This window comes from Microcaecilia unicolor, chromosome 7, assembly GCF_901765095.1.
Source record: "Microcaecilia unicolor chromosome 7, aMicUni1.1, whole genome shotgun sequence".
NCBI classification, from domain to species: Eukaryota; Metazoa; Chordata; class Amphibia; order Gymnophiona; family Siphonopidae; genus Microcaecilia; species Microcaecilia unicolor.
Window position 1 is genome coordinate 102,436,361 of NC_044037.1, and position 22,532 is coordinate 102,458,892.

Consider the following 22,532-nt stretch of genomic DNA (forward strand, 5'->3'; position numbering starts at 1 on the left):
CCTTTCCTCTTACTTTTGTTTACTTTCCTAACAAAATGGTTTGTTCCTCTAAAATAGCTTTCAGTTTTGCCCATTGCTTTTCTACTTCTCCAAGCTGTTCCTGTCCAGCTAGCAGCTCCTTTAGGTATTCCCCATCTTGACAAAATTAGTTTTTTTAAAGTGTAAAACCTTCATCTTTGAATACACCCTCTCAAAACATGTCTTAATTTTGAACTTCACCATCTGGTGATCACTAGATGCCAAAGGATCACCCACTGTAATGCCAAAAACACTCTCCCCATTTGTGAACATCAGGTACAGTATGGCCCCATCTCATTTGGGTTCCATTACCAACTGCTGGAACAATTCTTCCTGTAGAGAATTCAAGATCTCTTTACTTCTAGATGAGCTCACAACAGGGATGTCCCATCAACATCTGGCATATTAATATCACTTCTCCTTTCATTGCAATCTTGTGAATGTCTTCAATTAAACCTCGGTCCACCTCTTCTGTGAAGGAGGCCTGTATATCTCACCACTGTAAATACATTGTCCATTTGCTCTTTCCAGATTAACCCACAGTGTCCTTACCCTTAGTCCAGTAAATTCTTTCACTTTAATATTATCTTTAACATATGATGCCACTCCTCTGGTATAATGATATCCCAGCCATGGTTCTCCTTGAACCAGGTCTCTGTGACTACCACCAAATCCAAGTTAGCTTCTTCCAGCACAGCCAGAACCAGAACCTTGTTCCCCTAACTATGGGCATTGTTCTTTTTTTTTCCCCATTTCTATAAAGGTGTTTAGATTTTACTTGTCTGAGGCATTTTAATTACCTGGGGGTTTTGTTCACCCTTCCCCAATGAATTTAGTTTAAAACCTATACATGTTCTTAGAAAGGAACTTGTGCACATTTAAGAATAACTGCTGGCTTCTTTTATTGCTGCAAATAACTGAGCAGAGCCTGGTTACTGGTCTGGATTTGAGCATCAGGCAGCGGTGACTTTTGTGTTGCCCACATACTTGATCAGGACTGATGGCATATTGGCTGGGAAACACTGCTTTATAACATGATTACATTTATTTGCCATTCATTTCTTTTAAAAACACCACTTTGTGGAAATAAAAAAATAAAGATTTATCATTATTGCAAACGTTTGTTAAAAATGAAACAGCAGTGGCTGTAACAAGGAGCTTCCCTTTAATCTCCCCTCAGATCCTCTTAGTACCACTGTCCCAGTGGCGGGCCTTGTATCTCAGTTCTGAGAAAGTCATCCTGAAGCCTTAGTAGCAGATGGTAGGTACTATGAAGGCCTTCCTTCAGCCTTACAAAGCCAATCCCTACAGTTCAATTCACAGATCAGAGGGAGCCCTCCTGGGAGGCAATCTGAACTGGGAAGCCCCTGTCAAATTACTAGTTTGCCAATCTTTAGCCTGACTCAGGAACAAGCCAACATGAGGCAGAGAGATACTGTGAGACTTGTTTGCATCTATATGATTTCTGTCTCACTTCAATGTTTTAAGGACCTGAACTAGGAATGAGTTTTCTCTGTGTCTATGCCTCTGAACCTCATTCCCAGCCCCTACTGCTGTTAATTCCATCCTCATCAAACTCCATCCTGCATGCATGCATAGACATCTCTGGCTATACCCGTCAGTCAATTTCCTCTCCCTTTACAGTTGCTCCTACCAGTCTGGCTCTTAAATTTCCAGGTGCAATAAGAGGATAGATTCTCTCTTTAAAGTGCCATGTGAAAAATCCAGGTGATGCTGCTGCTGCTGTGGCAGACTTGAATGGGAAAGAGAGGAGATAATCTTCAAGATTTCCCTTTGCTTACTTCTGAAGTTCATCAGCCCAATGAGCCTAAAAACAGATAAGGAAAGGAATCAGTTACCCACATAACCAAAGTATGAGGCCCTTCTAGGATCCTGCTCATCCTGACTCCAGTCTCTTACCTGTGTGGATGTGCAGACTTCCTCCAAGTCACCATAGCAACCTTTCTTGTACCGAATCAGATCTCCCCACAGCATAGTGTTTTTGCATCTGCAATGTGTGAGAAGGATTAGTTCAAGATCACTCCTGCAGTTGTAGACTACAATGTGCATGAAGGAACAATTGAAGCATCCCTGCAGCTGCAGAGAATAATGTGCAAAATCAGTTATTAGTAGAGCAGGTGTAAGCTGGGAGTCCTAGAGAAGTCACACATACAGAAATCACCCAAAGAGGAATTATTTATACATAATACAGTGATTTCTCTGATATTGCACTGTCAAGGGACTGCTCAGGCTCGTCTCCCCTGCCCGACCACATTACACAGTCATAAATAATCCATGTACCCTGGGCACTGCCCTTCCACAGGGATAAAATGCTGTGGCTCCCCACTCAGGAACTCATCCGCCAGGCAAATCAAGTGAGCTATCATGGTGCAGCCACGGTGGAAGCAGTGCAGGGTATCATCCTCACTCTGTGGATAAAAACAAGAAACAAACAGGTGGAAGAAAGTGATACACCTCCAACTACTGTCACTAGCTCTCAGTATCCAACCTTTAGCATCAAATCACTCAGAGCTGCCACATCTGTAGACCCAGTTTCAAGTCCCACAGCTGCCACTGACTCTCACCAAGAGACCTTCAGGAAAAACACATTTTTTCAAACTCAGGACTCTTACCTCATTGCAGTGGAATCTTGAACAGCACTGAACAGAGCTTTATAAACTCTCAGAAAAATGGGTGTATAAAACATTCATTCACAGAAAGGTCAGGAAATGTGTGGAATGGTCTACAAGTGCAGGTGGAAGGGGCAAAAGTAACAGAATTCAAATAGTCATGGAACAAGTACAGAGGGTCCTTAGCTTCAAAGAACTGAAGGTGAAACCAAAGATCATCTGCAATCTATGGCACTGTAAAATAAATCAAAATTTGGTAGATTACATGGGCCTTATGGTCTTTACCTGCCATTACAGCTTAAAGTGGAAAACCATTTTTGCAGACTGGTGCTTCTGTGGAAGCGAGATTAAACAGGTTTATGAAATTACTTTGAGCAAGAGAGAGAGAGAGAGAGAAAGAGAGAGTTCTACTGCCACCTTGTGGTAATAGTTAAAGTGAAGAGTAGAGGGAAATCATTGTGTCTCTGGCAGTGGGTAAACTGAGATGTTTAAAGAGGAGCACTATCCCTCAACTTTGCTGAAGGAATAACTCACCTGGAAGCGCTGGTAGCAGACTGAGCAACACTGCCTACTGAGGTCCCACTGAGAGGATGGCACCTCTCCTGGGTCCCCTGCAGCTCCACCCTCTGTACTCTTCTTTCCATCCTTTGATTTGGATGATGCTTTTGCCCGTACTTGGCCAAAAGCCAGAGGCATGTGTAGAGGAGGCTCCAAGTGTGAAGGGAAGTCACGACGGTACTCCTGCTTCAGCCAGCGGATTGTCAGTGGCAAGCGGTTCCAAGGTGCCACACAGAGCATGCTTGCCATCACCCGCACATGGAAATCAAAGCTCGACTCCTGCCGAGACTTGCGAGACACATGGGTCAGACGGCGAGAGGCATGTGGGTGTTGCCATGCCCACTCAAACTGTACCACAGAAAAAGACTGGATTAGAGGAGATGTACCCCTAAATTCTCACCTCATTCAAATTGTAAACTGACAAACTTTTCTCTGCTGGACTTGATGATTTTATTTTACTCTTATTACTAAATATTCTCTTTTTTTCACTTCATTTTTTACACATTACTTTGTCATACCAATACATTTTCCTGATTCTCACAAAACAAAATGAGAAAGAATGCCATGAGAAACTGAGTTCTGATCTATAATCAGCAAGGGCAGGCAAGACAGGCATCAGGCCGGGAGGGAGCCAGAATGCCATGCTGCCACTGGTACACCAGAAGTAAGATCCTGCACACATTTATGGCTATCCAATCTCCTTTCAAGGTATGGTGATGCTCCTGCTCAGAGGATCATCTAGTTGTGTCATCTGAGTGGGGATCCACTTTGGTGCATTATCAGAATGTAACCCCCCCCCCCCCCCCCCCCCCCCCCGAAGCTCCATCATCTGTAAGAGTCCTAACAACTCCAAACACATACCTCAACAAAAGTCTAAAGTGAGAGAAAAGCTAAAAAGCAAACAAAAAGGAATTGTAAAGTTAAAAATGCTCTGGTTGGCCTTGAACTAGCAATCTGCTAGGACTGGAAGCTGAAATGGAGACAGTTCTTACGTCCCTTTTTGATGATCTGCACAGAAACCATGACAGGAGATCTGCTTTGATACTAGTGCTGCTAGATTTTTCTGCAGCCTTTTTTTTTTTTTGATACATTTGTACCCCGCACTTTCCCACTCATGGCAGGCTCAATGCGGCTTACAGGTACTTATTTGTACCTGGGGCAATGGAGGGTTAAGTGACTTGCCCAGAGTCACAAGGAGCTGCCTGTGCCTGAAGTAGGAATCGAACTCAGTTCCCCAGGACCAAAGTCCACCACCCTAACCACTAGGCCACTTCTCCACTGTGGATCAGAATATGGCATAGGCTGGCAGAAACAGGTATCAGTGGCACAGTATTTACATGGTTCAAATCCTATTTGTCAGACAGACAATCAGTTCTGTTCAGTAACAGCACATCATCCTGTAAATGAATGCATACTGTTTAAAGTAGTCTGCTTATTGTTTCAGATTATTTATGGCTCCACTTCTCAGAACTTGATTGATATGGTTTCATGTTTGGCCATTCTTCTTGCTACAGGACCAATTAACTCTCTGTCCCCCTGTTTTCAGAAAAATGCATTTTTTTTGTTACATTTGTACCCCGCGCTTTCCCACTCATGGCAGGCTCAATGCGTCTTACATATTATATACAGGTATTTATTTGTACCTGGGGCAATGGAGGGTTAAGTGACTTGCCCAGAGTCACAAGGAGCTGCCTGTGCCTGAAGTAGGAATCGAATTCAGTTCCTCAGTTCCCCAGGATCAGAGTCCACCACCCTAACCACTAGGCCACTCCTCCTTTACAAGAAAACTCTTAAACAGAATAAAAGTTCTCATACAAGAAAAATATATAACTAGTACATATCCAACTAATCCTCCTTATATATCTCACAAAGAACTACATTTAATACTATATTCTCTGTAGTTCTTGTTCCTCTATGGAATTCTCTTCCATTATGTATTCAGATTGAATAAAACTATATGAAATTCTGTAAGATGTTAAAGTCACACCTTTTTTGGATGCCTGTATTTGTAATGATGGTATTATAAAGAAGTGATTCCCAAGTCTGGTCCTGGAGTACCCCTTGCCAGTCAGGTCTTCAGGATTTCCACAATGAATATGCATGAAAGAGATATGCATAAAATGGAGGCAGTGTGTGCAAATCAAGTTCATGCATATTCATTGTGGCTATCCTGAAAACCAAACTGGCAAGGGGGTACTCCAGGACTGGACTTGGAAAACACTGCTACAAAGTGTTGTTAAGATGATTTATGTTGGTTTTTATGGATCTCTGTCATTCCGTGTTACCCTTCTACAGTACATCACGTTGAACCCTATTTTGGGGAAACAGCAGTAAGAAGTATCACATTGACATTACCCTGGGTGCTGAACTGCAGGGTGCCACATGGATCCATACTGTCTCCCATTTTATTTAATATCTACCTCAAGCCTCTGGCTCTGCTGCTTCAGTCAATGGACATAAAATTCTATACCTAGTCTGATGATGTGCAACTATTCATACCCACTGAACCAATCTACCCACAGCTTTAAGTAAACTGACTGCCTGTCTAACTGCAACTCAGGAATGGGCAAAAAAACCCCAAACTCTTACTGATGCAAACCAAAAAGAATTTGCACCAGGTTCAACTAATTCAGAATGCTGCAGCATGACTGATAGAAGGCTGCAAGTGGCATGACCACATCACACCCTTCCTGCAAAAACTACACTACCTACCAGTAGCTAAATTTAAAACTCTATGTTTGATTTTCAAGGTCCTCAGACAAAATGGGCCAGAATACGTTAGCCCTCTACACACCTGTGAGACCTCTCAAGGAGGATCACTATCTGTACCCTCATCAAAAGAAATTGTACAATGGGATACCCACCAGAGAACCTTCTCAGGTGTGGCTCCCACACTCTGGAACTATGACTAACTCTATCTCTCCTTCAGAAAGCAGGTGAAAGCCTGGCTCTTCTCCTGAGCTTTTAATACATGTGGTAACTGACTATCCACTCACTATGCACCTGGACTAGCTTGCTGCACACCCTGCATCTTAGATCAGTTCCTCTTATCTTATTTAATTATACTTCCATAGTGTCCCGCAGACTTGTGGGTTATGCCCGTCTACCAGCAGATGGAGACAGAGAGAACGCCAGAGCTCTGCAATATAGGATCTTGAGCAGCAGCCTGGTCTTTCTGAGGTGCAGTTGAGCATAGGGGTTGAGAGGACGCGAGTGGGCTTTGGGGTACACCTGGTGGCACCAGGTCCCTCCTCCCTCCTTCCCCCCGTCTCCCTTTTGCTATGCTACCTTGCCTCTGTGAATTAGAAATCTCCTGCCTCTTTAAAAAATAAATAAATGAGAGAGTCAGAAACTGATATTATATTGAAGGAGCCATTGCATTGGTTGTGGAGACAAAATATGTAAGCACCAGGTTTCATCCTGCTCTGTCTCTGTCAGCATAACTCTTGGAATACTGAGAGTACTGACTTTCTTGTTTTAATGGCTGCCCCCACTGAACTGTTAACCACAGCTCTCGGTGTGGGGGCCAGTCAGCAGCGTCAGGAGGAGTTTGTGGCAACTTTATTGTGCTTCACCACGCAGCTCTCCTCTGGTCGGAGTTTCACCACCATTGCGCCCAGGCATGTTATCTGGATCAGCAAGGGACATTTTGGTGGGCTCTGCAGACCTTGGCAGCTGCCATCTTTGAATAGCCAGCAAATGCTGGTCTGCCAGAGCTGCTGGCAGTTTTGCCGTGAGAAGAGGCGAATAAGATGAGAGCACCGATTTAGATTCTTGGGGTGGATTCACTGCTCCATTTTCTCCCAAATTTGTGTTTTTGATGCAGAAAGCTTACCTCCTTAAGAGGCCTCAGGCGGTTTGAACCCCCTCAGGGATCTCTGGGTCTCAGCATCCAAAGTGGGCACATTGAGACCTCCCCAGAGAGGTTGATGAGCTTTCTCTGCCATTGGATCAAAGGTCAGAGGGTCTTCTTTCAGGGGCCCCTGGCCACTCCCTTTCTGACCCACTGGAGGAGGGGGAGCTCCCCCTGATGAGGGAGACAATCCCACTGCAGCTTGGCTGTTCAGGAAGGAGGAATTGTCCTCGATAATAGCCAGGTCATTGGAGGTCCTTAATATATTTTCACCTGAACCCCTCTCTTAGGCTACCGCTCATCCCATGATGTCAAAGAACAAGAGACCTCCCAAGAACTTTCATATTCATGCTGCCATGAAGGTCCTTATTTTGGCTCAGGAGGACTCCCCTGAAGCAGGATTGTGAGTGGTGAGGGCAATGGCTAGGCTTTACCCGTTGTCTATGGAGAAGTTGGGAGTCTTTGCGACTGCCTAGGGTGGACGTGGACTCTCATCACCGCAGCTATGAAGGTGACATTGCTTGTGGAGGATGGAATGGCCGTCAAGGACGTGCAAAATAAGAGGTTGGAATCCTCCCTTATGCTGTCCTTGAGGTGGCTGCTCTATGCTTGCAAGTTACTGTTTGTGGCTCTTATGTGGCCCACGCCTGTTTGAGATGGGTCCAGAAGGCTTCTTTGGCTGAGGATTTGATTCAATGTCTGCCTTTGTTGAAGGCTGGGTTGGCCTACTTGGCGAATTTGCTGTATGATCTGCTGCGGGCTTCCGCTAAGGAGATCTCCTTGGCAGTGACTGTGAGGTGCTGGCTTTGGCTCAGGCATTAGGCTGCAAATGCAGCTTCCAAGACAAGGCTAGCAAAGCTGCCTTTTCATGGTATGCTCCTTTTTGGGGAGGACTTGGATAAAAGTGTGAAAGACTTGGGGGACTATAAGGGCCAAAGGTTACTGAAGGACAAGCCAAAATCTTTGTTCTGTTCCTCCCAGTCACATTCCAGGTTTCAGGAGGCACGGCGTTACAGGCCAGGGAAATCTAGTTCCTTTCAGCAGCTGCGTTTTCAGCAAAAGAAGTCCTTTCATGGGGACAGATGTCCAGCAGCCTCCACCGCCAGGGCTGCTCAAGCCGTCTTGGTTCATTCCTTTGAGCTTGTCATCGGGGAACGGTTGTCCTTCATTCTGGAGGAATGGACCAAAATTACTACAGACTAGTGGGTCTTGGACATCATACAGGATAGTTACAAGCTGGAATTCGTTTGGTTGCTGGCAGATATTTATCTGGAATCCCCATGCAAAGCTCTCATCAAGGGGGTGGCAGTCTGATCCACTCTACCCAAGCTCATGTGCTTGGGGGCTGTTCAGGCGATTCCCCCCCGGCGGACATGGGTCAGAGGCGCTATTCCATCTATTTCATGGCTCCCAAAAAGGGTGACTCTTTTCATCCCGTTCTTTATCTCAGGCATGTCAACAAGGCGCTCAAAGGAAGGAATTTCAGCACAGAGACCTTGAGGTCCATCATAGCGTCCATTCAGCCCAGTGAGTTCTTAACCTATCTAGATCTCAAAAAGGCGTATTCACATATCCCGATTTGGCTGCTCCATCAGTATTATCTTTGCAGTGCTCGGAGAACATTACCAGTATTGAGTCATGCTGTTCGTCTCGCAACGGCGCCACAGACCTTCTCCAAGGTTATGGTAGTTGTTGCAGTCTTTCTGCAAAAGAAGGGCATCTGGGTTCAATCCTACTTGAATGACTGGCTGATTTGGGCATCCTCTTGGCAGGAGAGTGTGCAGGCCACAGACAGAGTGGTTAATCTCCTTCATTGTCTGCGATGATAGTCAATCTCGCCAAGAGCCAACTAACCCCCTCCCAAGCCCTAGAGTATCTTGGGGTTATGTTTGACACTCAGGTGGGGAGAGTGTTCCTGCCGGAAGTTCATCAGCAAAAGTTATACTTGCAAGTTTCCAGCCTGCTTCAGCTCCAGCTCTGCAATCATGGGACTACATGCAGATCTTGAGCCCACAGCAGGACATCCAAGGTAGATGCCATGGTGCCCAGTTTCACATGAAGCCCCTCCAGTTGTCGGTACTCAGTCATTGGTCTCCGTTGGTCTACGACTACCATTTTCGCCTCCCGTGGACGGCGCAAACCAAGTTCAATATATGCCGGTGGCTCAATGTGAGCAACTTGGGGAGGGACTCGTCCCTCGCATCGCCGTATTGGGTGGTGATGACCACAGACCCCAGCCTATCAGGCTGGGGAGCCCACTGTATGGGCAGAACAGCACAAGGCCTCTGGTCATGAGTGGAAGTGTTGTGGCCCATCAACTGCTTGAAGTTACAGGTGGTGAGAAAGGACTTGGTGGCATTTCTGGAGATGCTGTGAGGCAAAGCTGTTCGAGTTCTCTCGGATAACACAACAGTGGTGGCGTACATCAACAGGCGGGGGGCACGAAGTGTGTTCCACTGACTCGGGAGTCAGCCCTTCTCTGTCAGAGATTCACCTGGCATGGTTCTCGGTGGCGCACACTGAGGGCAATCTAAATGCTCAAGTGGACTTACAAAATCACAATCTCTTGGATCTGGTAATGGGCCAATGGGGGGTGCCAGAAATACACCTGATTTCGACAAAGGACAAAGGAAGAAAGAACCCCACTGCTAAGGCCTTGGATGCTCTAATACAGCCTTGGCCAACCGATGAGCTGCTATATGTCTTTCCACAGTGGCCAATGATCAGCAGGCTCCTAGGGCACACTGCATGTCATCCAGGCCCCGTGATTCTGGTGGCACCGGACTGGCCCCGGCAGCTGTGGTATGCAGACTTGGTTGGTCCTCAGATCGACCACCCCCTTCGTCTAGCAGACCGCAGGGGGCTTCTGTTGTAAGGGCCAATTCTCATGGAGGATCCCACCTCCCCACCACGCTTTGGTTTTATGGTCTGGCTCTTGAGAAGTCGAAATTGAGGAAGAAAGGCTATCCAGATGCGGTAATAGCCACGCTACTTCAGACAAAGAAGAACTCAACCTCCACGGCTTATGTGAAGGTTTGGAGAACCTTTGAATCCTAGTGTTCGGCCAGGGATGTGGTGCCATCATCAGTATACTTGGCTCACATTTTAACTTTCTTGCAGGATGGTCAGGAGAAGGGCTTGGCACTCAGTTCCCTAAAGGTCCAGGTGGCGGTGCTACGTCCCTGGCAGCACATTCAGACATGGTGCATTTTCTGCAGGGCATTAATCATTTGCATCTACCCAGGTGACCAATTTGCCTGGAATGGCACCTTAATTTTGTCCTGTGGGCCTTTCATAGGATGCCGTTTGAGCCGTTGGATAAACTCTCCCTTAAGGATGTGATATTCTGGTGGCCATGGCTTCGGCCAGAAGAGCGTCGGAATTGCAGGCGCTTTGGTGTTAACCCCCATTCCTGTTTCACTGAGGTGGGGATCACGATCAGGACAGTTCCATCATTTCTTCCAAAGTTAGTCTTGGGGTTCCATGTGAACCGATTTCTCTCCCCTCTTTCTGTAGAGAGGATTATCTGGAGGACTTTCATGCTCTTCACTGTCTGGACGTTCGTCAGATTCTTGTCCACTATTTGGAGGTGATCAATGAGTTCTGCCAGTCTGATCATCGTTTTGTGTTGTTTGCTGGCAGCAAGAAGGGTGACCAGGTGTCCAATGCTACTATAGCAAGGTGGCTTAAAGAAGCCATGTCATTCGATTACATCTTGGCGGGGAAGCTTCTGCCTCTGTATCTGACGGTGCACTCTATGAGGGCACAGGCCATATCTATTGATGATACCTGTAGATCTGCTACGTGGTCCTCAGTTCATACCTTTGCTAGACACTATAGGTTGGACATTTTGGCCCAGAGGGAAGCAGCCTTCAGGGCCTCTGTTTTGACAGCAGGGAATGCCAGGTCCCACCCTACTGAGTACTGCTTTGTTTCTGGATTTTCTCTGGATTGATCTGCGGGATGCTATGGAAGGAAACACTAGTTCATACTTGATCATTTTCTTTCCATTAGTCTCGACAGATCAATCCAGAGGCCCACCCTGCATCTCAGTGATCTTTATCAGCTCTCTGTCTGCTTAGGTCTCTAGGTGAGGCATGTTTCCAGAAACAGTTCATGATGAAACTTTTCTTGACAAAAAAAAGTCAAAGCAAAAGGATATATTCAAAACCAGTAAGCATGCGCTTTGTGTTGGGAAAGCACGTCACAGGCGTCAGCATGTCAGACTGACTTCTTCAATGCATAGGTTTGAGTGTTCTATCAGTTCTCGTTGTTTACAGAGTTGTTCTGTTGAAGAGGCAGGAGATTTCTCTCTCGTTGCTGCTTTATCAACAATACTGAAAGTGAGGCTGCTACACAGGGTCCTATATGGCAGAGCTCTGGCGCTCTGTCTAGCTCCACCTGCTGCTAGACGGCATAACCCACAATTCTCTGGATTGATCTGTCGGGACTAATGGAAATATTACCAGGTATGAACTAATTTTTCCATAGAACTTCCCTTGAGTCTAGCTACCCATCTATTTAACCCAATGACTTTGTACTAACCATCTTGCCCCCAATCTATATATCTGCACTTGGCCCCTAGGCTACACAGTAAGATGTTTCATTTTATTTTAGGAACAACATTAGCATCATATCTATGTATTATGCTCACATAAAGGCGTATTCTCAAAGCACTTACACTTATCAAGTTACATTGAGGCATGTTTTCAAAGCACTTAGACTTACAAAATTACATAGGGGATAATTTTTGAAAGAGAAAAACATCCTAAAAGTGTCATTAAGTGCCATTTGGACATTTTTCTTCTCAAAATGTCCAAATCGGCATTTTCGAAACCTATTTTGCAGATGCTTATCTATGCAATTCGTCTGCAGTGCGTCCAAATCGCAAGGGGGTGTGTCAGGGGCGTTTTGAAGGTGGGATTAGGGCGTGCCTAACACTTGGACATTTTACAGCCATAATGGAACAAAACGAAGACAACCAGGACTAAAACCAAGACGTTTTGGTCTAGACCAGTTTTCAGAACGAATAAGGCATAAAAAGGTGCCCTAAATGACCAGATGACCACTGGACCCTGTGGTCACTGACCCCCTCCCACTCCCCAAAAACGTAAATAAAAATATGACTTATCAGCCTCTATGACAGCCTCAGATATTAAAAGTAATGTCTATTAGAGCAGCACGCAGGTCCATGGAGTAGTCTAGTGGCCGGTGTAGTGCACTATGGAGTGGGAGACCCAGGTTCCTATCTCCCTCTACCTGTCACACTTCTGGTGGAAACTGTAACCCCTCCCAGAGTCACCAAAACCCTACTGAAAGCAGACAGAAACAAAAAAAGCAAAGATCTGCCACAAAAATAGCAAACTAAAAGAAAAAAAGCAGATCAAAAAAAGACAAAAAAATGGAACAGGAGGGTAACAGAAGAAGTGGTTTATTACAAGGTTACCCGACGTGGCCACATTTCGCCCTCAGGCTGCGTCAGGGGTACAAAAAACTACAAAATAAAAATACATAATGAATAAAATATAAACATCACATCATATATTTTATAATAAAACATATCTAAAAACACAATCAAATCATATAAGATAAAAACAGATCAAATCTAAAAACATAATACAATAAAATATAATATCAAATCAATATCAGTTAAAAACAGATTAAATATGCATGCAATAAAATAATAATTTTAATACAAGACATAAGATATCAACAAAAAATAATATCAACACAAAATATATATCAACAGAACTGCATAAGACAGATAGGTGGAGATATACAACACTAAAATAACTGAATGACCGTACATACTAAATATCACCTACCTAATGGGGTAAAAAGCAAAGTGAACCCCTAAAAGTAGTCATACAACCAACTAAAAAATACAAAATAAAATAAATAAAATAAAATCTCACGATGCTTGGCCTCAATCGCCATCTCTTATGCACATTCAATGATCTAAAAACATTGAAATTAATAATCACTTTATATTTAGTAATTTTTTGTTAAAAGTAAGAATCAGTGAAACATGCGTATTAGATGGATTTCCATGTTCTAATAGATAGCAACTCAAATCAATAGAAATTAATAGAAATTAACTTTAGTGTAAACACTACCTAAAAACATCATACTGTTCTGTGACAATCACATTTACCCTGATGATGATATCATTAAAAAACTACATAGTGACCATGAAAACAACTGATTCAGAAGCACTCAGCAAAACTCACAGGCAATCCAGCGCTCTATGCTGCTATTTGAATGGGTGGATATACATACATCTATTTAAATTATTACTGTTGCAACCACATATACCCTGATGGTTGTATCATTAGAAAGAATTTAGCAATCCCAATTGAGAAACACTCAGCACAACTGGCATGTAATCCAGTGCTCTTTACTGATACTTGAATAGGTAGATATACAATCATCTATTTCAATCATAACTGATGCAACATACCAAACCCCCTTTAAATATTGAAGCTAACAACATTAGGCTGATCAGATTACACAAATTTCAATCAAACAGACATGGAGCATAGAGCAACTGGCTTAGAAAAAGTAACTGACTTAGAAATTGCACTGATAAAACATATATTTAAAGCAAACCAAGCTGTTTAAAACCCTACTGTACCCACATATAAGTGTCCCCTTCACCCACAAGGGCTATTGTAATGGTGTACAGTGGGGGACAGTGTGTTTTGGGTGGATTTTGGAGGGCTCAGGGGACAAGATAAGGGAGCAAAGGTAAGATGTGAACCTGGGAGCATTTTTATGAAGTGCACAGAAGTGCCCTCAAGGATGCCCCATTGTTCTCCAGAGATGTCTGGGGGACCAGTCTATTAAAAATGCTGGCTCCTCACACATCCCAATGGAATGAATCTCTACGTTTTGCATTTATTCGTTTTTTTTTTTTTCGAAAGTGGACCAAAATACAAAACATCCAAAGCACAAAACCTTGAACAGTATTTAAAAGAAAAAAAAAAAGACTTGTTTTTCTTATTCGAAAATGACTTTCTTTTCTATTCGGATTTTGGACATTTTGTGCAAAACGTCCAACATCGGACTTAGATGTCATATCGAAAATGCCCTATGGAACTTTGTAAGTCTAAGTGCTTTGAAAATGAGCCCCATGAAAGTTATTTAAATGTCCTTCTATGCTGTCTATTATGGAATTGTTTGTATTGTACTGACATTTATGATATTTCTTTTATATGATTGTTCTGCAGTACTGTTAAAAATGTATATTTCTGATACTGTTTCCTGTTAGTCCTATTATTAGGTTTTCATTTGATATTTCCAAGTTTACTTCATTGATTATATTTATACTCATATTTGCTCATTTTACTATTGTTACGCAGTAACCACCCTCGGTGAATCTCTTCATAAAGGCTGTTAATGAATCTCAATCAATCAATCAATCAATAAAACTCTGCCTTTGAGCCAGGAGTGGCTTTGATAAACAGAAGCTCAGAAAACAGAAAAGCTTTGTCCAGAGTCTCAGATAAGGTTTTGATGAAAGAGATTGGTTCTCAAAGATTCCAAAAGGGATTGTTCGGAACACCACTGACTCCATGAGAGAGCAGTAAACTCTTGAAGATAAAGGTAAGTTGTTTGTGCTTGGTTTGATACCTAGAAAAATCTGACACACTGGAATGAACCTGATGCAAGTACTTGAATGTAAGTGCTAGAACTGAAACCTTTATTGATCAAGTGTCTTTATGTTTAAATCTGCAACTCTGCAAGCTGGAATGTCACTTTTTATGTTACCACTAGCCGTTGAGCCCGTGAAAACGGGCTACTTTTGGAATGGGGGGGGGGGGGGGGGGTTCCGAGCCCCCCCCCAGAGTCGCCACCGCCGCCCCTCCACCCGGCCCGAGCAGCACTGTAAACTTACATCAGCAGGCAGCAGGCACATCAACAAAGCTGCCGTCGGGGTGGGCTTCCTTCTCTGCCTGTGTCCCACCCTCGTGTGATGTAACGTCGGCGAGGGCGGGACAAAGGCAGAGAAGGAAGCCCGATGGCAGCTTTGCTGATGTGCCTGCTGCTGCGTGCTGATGTAAGTTCACAGTGCTCGGGCCAGATGGAGAGGCGGCGGCGACTCTGGGGGAGGGGGAGGGGGAGCGGTTCCGACGTCTGCAGCATGCCAGTAGAGACTTCCCTCTCTGCCCGCCCCTTCATCACGTATTGAAGCGGGGGTGGGGCAGAGAGGGAAGTCTCTACTGCGCATTTGCGAGTGAGTACGGTCACTCGCCGTTTATATGTTTGATTCTTAATAAAACCCAAGCCTAAACTCTACAAATGTGTGGCTTCCAGTTCTAGAGGCTCAAAATCGGACAGCAATAAAAGAACAAGATGTAAAGAAAAAGTGAGAAACAATAAGAAAAAAAGGGACACAGAGGGATGATATCTTGAAATGGCAAAGTTCTCCTTACCCGCAGTGCTGCAATGTCAGAAGGGAAGCCATGAATGATCAGTACCATGTCCCTAGGAAGATAAAAAGAACTTGTGATATGAGTGCCAAATATAGAAGACTTCAGCAGTTTCAAGGCCGCTGTACACATCACCATTCCATCTTACATGCTTGGATAATGCCACTTCAGAATACAAGAACAACCCACAAATATGGCATCCCTGCAGTTAGAGAAACCTGTTTCATGAAATTCATTACTGAAAAATCCCTACCGCCATCAAATAAAAAACTCTTAACTATCAGACCTCACATTTAGCTAACAATCTTCTGTTCTGTTGATGAAAGAACCTCTCATTGGATCATCGGTTGTTCTGCTTTCCCCTTTGCTTTCCTCCAAATGTTTCAGGATGATCCAAGTATCTCCCTTTCCCCCCCAAGGCTCAATGTCCACATGCTGATGTGTTACTGCAGTTGTGGCTGGAGCTCTGTAAAACATAGACAGATTCCCAGGATGAAAGAAGTGGGGAACAGTGATTTACCAGGGTCCGCGTCCACTAGTGCGCCAGGCCCCACCTTTGTGCTTGCCAGCATTGTGCTGTGTGATGCGCCGCTCTGGATTCACAGTAAAGCCAATGTAAATGCGACCTTTGAACTTGGGATTGGTGCAGAAGAGCAAGTAAACTCCAAAGAAGTTCTCTACTTCCACTACCATGGCCTGCAGGAAGATGCACTATGGGGAGAAAGGAAGAGAAACTAAGCATTATATCTAAACGTCTTTAACAAAAGAGCCGGAAAGGAAGAAGCTTGAAGGTTAGTGAAGGTTGGGTGTTGGGTGACTGCAGCACAATGTGAACTAGAAGCTCATAGAAAATGCCCAAAAGCACCCACTGAAGAGCACTTGAAGGTGTTTGGACTATGTAGGCCTCATAGAAAAACTTATGGATTTGCAAAAAAAGGATAGTTTTGTGATCAAGTGGGGACTTTTATAGGCTAATAGGCTCCTGGAGGTAAGTAGGGGAAAGGAGTTAAGGACAGGGTAGTTGAGGGGAACATAAGGGGGACTGGAAGCAGTTGAAAGGGATGAAATCTATTTTTTACTTTGGTAGAGCCAAAACAGATGAGTACTTTGGAGGGGGGGGGGGGGGGGGTGGTTAAGAGGGCACTGGAGAGGGTTAAGTGGTGGGAAAAGCAATAGAAAGGTGAATCTGAATGAAGAACAAAGTCCTCCGTTGGTGAGAATTGGGAAAAGACATTCCTATCAATTTGTATTTTGTTGATCCCTCAGGTAAGGATATGGGTAGAAATGCAGGTAGGGGGGATAGAGCCATTTAAAATGAGGAAATTAATTTTGGTTTCAGGTTGGATTTGCACTCCTGGAATTGTAAAAATTGATATTTTTGTAAACATTTGTCTTGAGAAAGTGAATAACATCTTAAATTTTAAAAGAGCTAGATATCCTGATGGTCTAGCAGCAGCACTATGCATTGTCTTATAAGAGACACGAGTTCAGTTCCTGAGGCTGGATGGGATAGGGAAGCCTGCAGAAACAACATTTAAAGGTACTAGCAGAAAACCTCTCACCATCATAAAGCAGCAACATCTCATTGTTGATCATAGTTATACTGGGTTCTGAAGAGAGCTGAGGTCTGCAACTCTCAGCTAAGGATAATCATTGCAATTGCTGGGCTAGGAGAAGAGTTACTAACGCAGCTGATCCAGTTTAGCTTTTGTCACATTGTATGCATGGAATTACTCTGCCCAATATACAAAAAGGTTTAACTAGGCAGGAGAGGCTCCTGTCCAGTTAAATCTACATTGGCTGCCTAAGTGTTGATATTCAACAGCACTTAACCTGACAGTGCTACTATTACCACAGACCGCTCCTGCACTGTCCAGGTAGATCTGGGGCAGTCCGTGGGTGGAGCTTGGGCAGGGCCTGGGAGGAGCTGGGACTTAACCGGTTAGTGGCCATATTCAGACAGCTTTTTTGCTGTCCCAATTTTAGCAGCTTTCTTAATTTTAGCTGCTAAACTGGGCATATTTGAATATTGGCTGGTGCCCAGTCAACTAGCAGTACTGCACTTGGGCTTCCCGATCCCTACCCTGATCCCAATTCCCCTCCACCTTGGAGAAAAAGAAATCTATCCCTTTGCCTCATCAACCCCCCACCCCACCCCCCCGGGGAAGAAAAACAAATCTGGCCCTGAGCTACCTTCTAACCCCCCACCAGGCTTATCTTAAGGTCTATAGTGATCCAGGGGGGATCCTACAGGCAGAAATGATGTCCACTCACAAAATGACCACTGTGACCCCAAGCTAAGATTCAGTGCCCACTGCAGTTGCAATTAGCACCGGGTATTCAGTGCTGGTGTCTGGACATGGCCCAGCAATGAATATCAGGCGTTAATTCTGCTTGTGGCGGTCACCGTTTAAAAGAATGCTGACCACCATGGGTTGAACATTGACCAAACTATAGGCCTTTCTTATCAACCCGTGCTAGCGGCTCCCGGTGCGGTAATGCCGACAAAGCTCGTTTACTCCAAATGGGCTCCGTCAGCATTGAAGTGCAGGAACCGCTAGTGCGGCTTGATAAAAGAGACCCTATGTTTCTAAGACAAATCAGAATTGCATTGCCATGCAAGCCTTGAGGAAAACCAGGACTGGATCAGCATTTTGAACTGACATTTGTTGGTTGCCATGATCTCTTCCCCCTCCCCCTTCTTTGCCTGTCAATCTTTTTGGCACATTAATCACCCCACTAAGTCATTTTTAGTATTTTGGTATTGTTTTTAATTCTGAACTCACATTTTTAACTCAGATTTCACATCTGACTAAAGTTATTTTTTGTTTTTCGCAAACTTTGGGCCATTCGACATTACTTTAATCACAGTAATTTTCAAGCTTCGATCCTTTCTTTGCTCACAACATGTGTCGATTATTATAATATTGTATATGCTGGTCTTCCTCAAGCAACAATAATAAAAAAAAACTTCAAACACTCTAAAATACTGCTGTTCGTCTTCTTTGTCATGCTTGTCAGCATGATCATATCATACAGCTTCTAAAAACTCACCACTGGTTACCAGTGAAACAACCTATTATTCATAAAGTAGCTATGCTTGCTTTTAAGGCTTTCCGTTTAGGTACTCCTGATTATCTATCCTGTCTCACGATCCCATATTCTCCTCTCAGACTTTTCTCTTCACTCAATGATCGTCGCCTAGTTCTTCCTGGTCCTAAATCTGCTCAACTTGAATCAACTAGACACTCTGCCTTCTTTTTTTACGGCTCCTTTTATCTGGAATGGGCTTCCTCTATCTCTTTGCAGCATTCTCTCTTTTAAAAAGTTCAAAGGTAATTTAAAAACTTGCTTGTTTTCTGATGCCTTTGGCTAGGGTCTTGAATTAGGGTTCCCAGAGACAGACTATTTTATTCTTTTTTATGAATTGATGTTTCCCTGTCCCTTAGTCTATCCTTGTTGTTGTCTGATTGATTTTACTATCCTATCAAAATTGTAGTTCTTTTTCTAATTTTTATGTGTTTTTAATTGATTTGTACACCGCTCTGATAGCCAGTTAGAGTGGTATTGTAAATTCAATAAAACTGTAAATTGTAAACCTGTGTTGCAATCTTAATTATGTGTATGGGGGGGGGGATGACGACAAACATGGGAAATCTCAGAAGCTGCAATGGTACACAAAACCTTGGAGCACAAGAATTACCTGTACTAGAAGCCCAAAGGAGAGGTGAAATCAAATTAATTCTTTCATCAGCCATCAGATGAAATCCAGGTCATCAGGGCAAGCTAAGGTAGTGTGGGTTTTATTCCGTTGCATCTACAGAACTCATAGTTCCAATTTTTCTAAGAAAATACAATTAGAAAAGTATATATCAAGTATATAGCATTATACATGTAGACAAAATTTTGACTTAGCAGAAGTTTTAAATGTAATGCCAGTCATCCAGGCTTCAAACTTAGCAAAGGACAACCTGAATACCTGCCATATTAATTCAAGGAAGTTTTGCTGATTTGAGCTATGCTCCCAAGTTTCAAACCTGTGCTAATCTGACTTTATATCTATTTAGAAAAGGAGGAAATAAAAGTCCTACAGATGCAAATAGGTAAAAACAAGACTGCTTCAGGTAAAAACAAGACTGCTTCAGTTTGTCACAGTCGACCAGGAGTGACATTTTTTTTTACTTAACCTTGGGTTGTGACATCAATTTGGATTTTAGGCATATTACTTGCCAAATCTGAGCTCAAGGCAAATTACATAGTTAATGTTTATTTAGATTTGAATATACTACCATTTCTGTCTTTGCAGAATGCAGTGATTTACAAAACAAATATAAAATCAGCTAATAATCTCAGAAAAGAATGGAATTAATATGATAGGAAAGCAATCATTCACACCGAGAATGCAGAAAGAGAACAGTCACAATCATTGGAAGTAAGTACGAACTCTGTAACAGTAACACAGGTATCCATTATGACGTTTTATATCTCAGTTTGAAAAAGTAAGCCTTCAACAGTGACTTAAATTTGGAAAAATAAATGTTTGCTCTTATAGCAGAGGTTAGGTCATTCCAAAGTTTTGGGGCCACAAAAAAGTCCATTTATTTACGGAAATTTGTAGTCTACCAATCCAGGAGGAACTCTTGCAGTGGATTACAATACTTGAAACATTAAAAAATAATACAAAAACATTCACACAAAGTAATATTAGACAAGATATATATATATATATCTTGCACAAAAATGCACAAAATCAAGCCACTGGGATGTAGGAGGAGCCAGCATTCTTAGTAGACTGGCCACGCAGACATCCCAAGAGAGCAATGGAGCACCCTAGGGGGCATTGCAGTGGACTTCATATAAAAGCTCCCAGGTTCACACCTCACTGTTGCTATCTTATCTTGTCTACTGAGACCTCCAAAACCCAACACCCCTAACTGTACACCATTACAATAGCCCTTATAGGTAAAGGGGTCACCTATATGTGGGTACGGTAGGTTTTTGGTGAGTGTGGGAGGGCCCACACTTCCACCACAAATGTAACAGGTAGAGCAGGATATGGGCCTGAGTCCTCCTCTCTACAGTGCACTGCACCAACCACTACACTACTCCAAGGACCTCCTGACTGCTCTACTAGAAGTAGCTACAACATCTGAAGCTGTCATAGAGGCTGGTATGTACTGTTTTTATTCACATCTTAGAGGGGCGGGAGGGGGGTCAGTGACCACGGGGGGGGGGGGGATTAAGGGGGGAGGGAGTTATACCTTAATCTCTTCAGTGGTCATCTGGTCATTTAGGGCTTTTTATGCCTCATTCGTTCTAAAAACAGGTCTAGACCAAAACATTGAAGTTGTAGCCCTAGACATTTTCGTTTTATTCCATTACTGCTGTAAAACATCCAAGTGTTAGGAACGACCTAAACCTGCCTTAAGTCCACCCTGACACACCCCTTTATGATTTTCACACACTGCAAATGAATTGCATAGATAAATGTCTGCAAAATAGGTTTCGGAAATACCAATTTGGACATTTTGCGAAGAAATTTATCCAAATGCACCGTTATGACTTTTTGGGCATTTTTCTCCTTTGAAAATAAGCTCCACAGTAACCTATGGAACTATGTAAGTCTAAGTGCTTAGACTTTGGAGCTTTGAAAATGAGCCCCAAAGAATATCAGTGAGAGAAACTTGAGTTGAATCCAATTTCAATCTGCTTCTAACCACTACTCTACTCTTCCACTGTAACAGACATTTGATTGTTCAGCATAGAATGAATGAGACTCACTGTAGTGTGTATCTGAGTATAAGTGTGCATTTGACAGAGACTGTGGATCAGTTGGTTGGCAAACTGCAGGAAAGTAACTTTTTATGCTTTTTTTTTACCAAAACGACCATGGAAAAACAACACAAAGAATGGGGGGAGAACTAAGTATCTGGCTATCCATCACACTCAAGGAAAGTAAGTTTTGCAAGATAATGTTAAATGACCCTGTGACACCCATAACATACCAAGCTCATCATGGTTTTGCCACACGAAATATAAAGATGAAGATCCAACTTGTTAAAATAAAACTACAAGATCTACAAGTCCAAATATGCAATTGAGGAAAACCTGGCACGCAACCATCTAGTGGCCCTAGGCTGGGTTTACACAATACCACCTGACCTGCACAAACTGTGCAAGAGTATTGCGTGCCCTAGGCAAACCTTCAGCCTAATGCCCCTTCCTCCCAATTAAGTTTCTGACCCCTAATCTGCCCCTCCCCCCCCCAAAATCCTACTTATATGTCCTACACATATAAATTATGAAGGCAATTTCCAGACGTCATCCATCAGGTAAACAAGCTATGTGAAAATGTTCCAGCCTTCCTGCAAGTAAAAGTATGCCCTGATGTTTCTTTGAGTCTGTTTGTGCTTTGATTGCAGCTACTCTTTGTAAGCTGCTGGCTGCCCTAAGCGTAGTTTTGCCTAACGTTTGGGCCGGCACTTACCACCCGTCGTCTCAATCTAGTTTTGGGTTATCTCCGGCGCTGCTGCCGTTAGATTTTGCCACCTGTATGCTGGGACTTGTAGTCATGTTTCTACATTACCAAATCTGGGGGTGAAAATGGAGCACAACGAGCGCTTCCTCTCCCCCTTCAAGGTGAAAGCAGTAACTGAGTAATGATTGTTCATTATATGTCTGTGGGGAATCGGGATATATTTATGTGCATACATATATTGTTAAAACTAAGGACCACATACCCTGCTTTCCGAACGCTGGACCAATCTAGGCTTTCAACTTCACATCCCACCCTGCCTCTCGGCTATCTTCAGGTCTTAAAACAGAAGATAACGTAGATAATAGTAAAAAGAATAAAATCAATTAGGGAACGTGGCAACGACATTTTTTTTTAAATCTTCTCATCACATTTACTCCCCAACAATAATAATATGCTTTTTTTTCTCTCCTCACCTATTTAATTTAACAGGCAGTCTCTTGGGCAGCATGAGGTCCATTCTTCTCAAGTAGCGGCGTTAGCAGGCAGTTTCTGGCCAGCAGTGC

The 22,532-nt window shown here is 43.4% G+C and overlaps 1 protein-coding gene across 3 annotated transcripts; it reads right to left on the minus strand.

The window, feature by feature from the left end:
• Window positions 1-915: 915 nt before the first annotated feature.
• LOC115473862 (structure-specific endonuclease subunit slx1-like) lies at window positions 916-22,525 on the minus strand. 3 transcript variants are annotated; one of them, XM_030209011.1, is made up of 9 exons: window positions 22,443-22,525; window positions 22,232-22,305; window positions 19,195-19,334; window positions 16,012-16,202; window positions 15,495-15,546; window positions 3,183-3,554; window positions 2,320-2,447; window positions 1,939-2,026; window positions 916-1,846 (listed from the first exon to the last, which is right to left on the minus strand). In XM_030209011.1, the coding sequence occupies exons 4-9, from the start codon at window positions 16,182-16,184 to the stop codon at window positions 1,817-1,819; spliced, it is 843 nt and encodes a 280-aa protein (XP_030064871.1). In that variant the 5' UTR covers window positions 16,185-16,202; window positions 19,195-19,334; window positions 22,232-22,305; window positions 22,443-22,525; the 3' UTR covers window positions 916-1,816. The 3 variants fall into 3 exon arrangements, with proteins under 3 accessions (XP_030064871.1, XP_030064872.1, XP_030064870.1); XM_030209012.1 differs by lacking the exon at window positions 22,232-22,305 and having other exon boundaries at window positions 22,443-22,503; XM_030209010.1 differs by lacking the exons at window positions 22,232-22,305; window positions 22,443-22,525 and adding an exon at window positions 21,979-22,069.
• Window positions 22,526-22,532: the final 7 nt, after the last annotated feature.

Excerpts from the sequence above, each read along its gene's own strand:
- LOC115473862 (XM_030209011.1), bottom strand. The coding sequence starts at position 16,184 with ATGGTAGTGGAAGTAGAGAACTTCTTTGGAGTTTACTTGCTCTTCTGC. Across the intron at positions 15,547-16,011 it reads ACTAGTGGACGCGGACCCTG|GGACATGGTACTGATCATTC; the intron begins GTAAATCACTGT and ends TTATCTTCCTAG. Across the intron at positions 2,027-2,319 it reads GTGGAAGGGCAGTGCCCAGG|ATGCAAAAACACTATGCTGT; the intron begins GTACATGGATTA and ends CACACATTGCAG.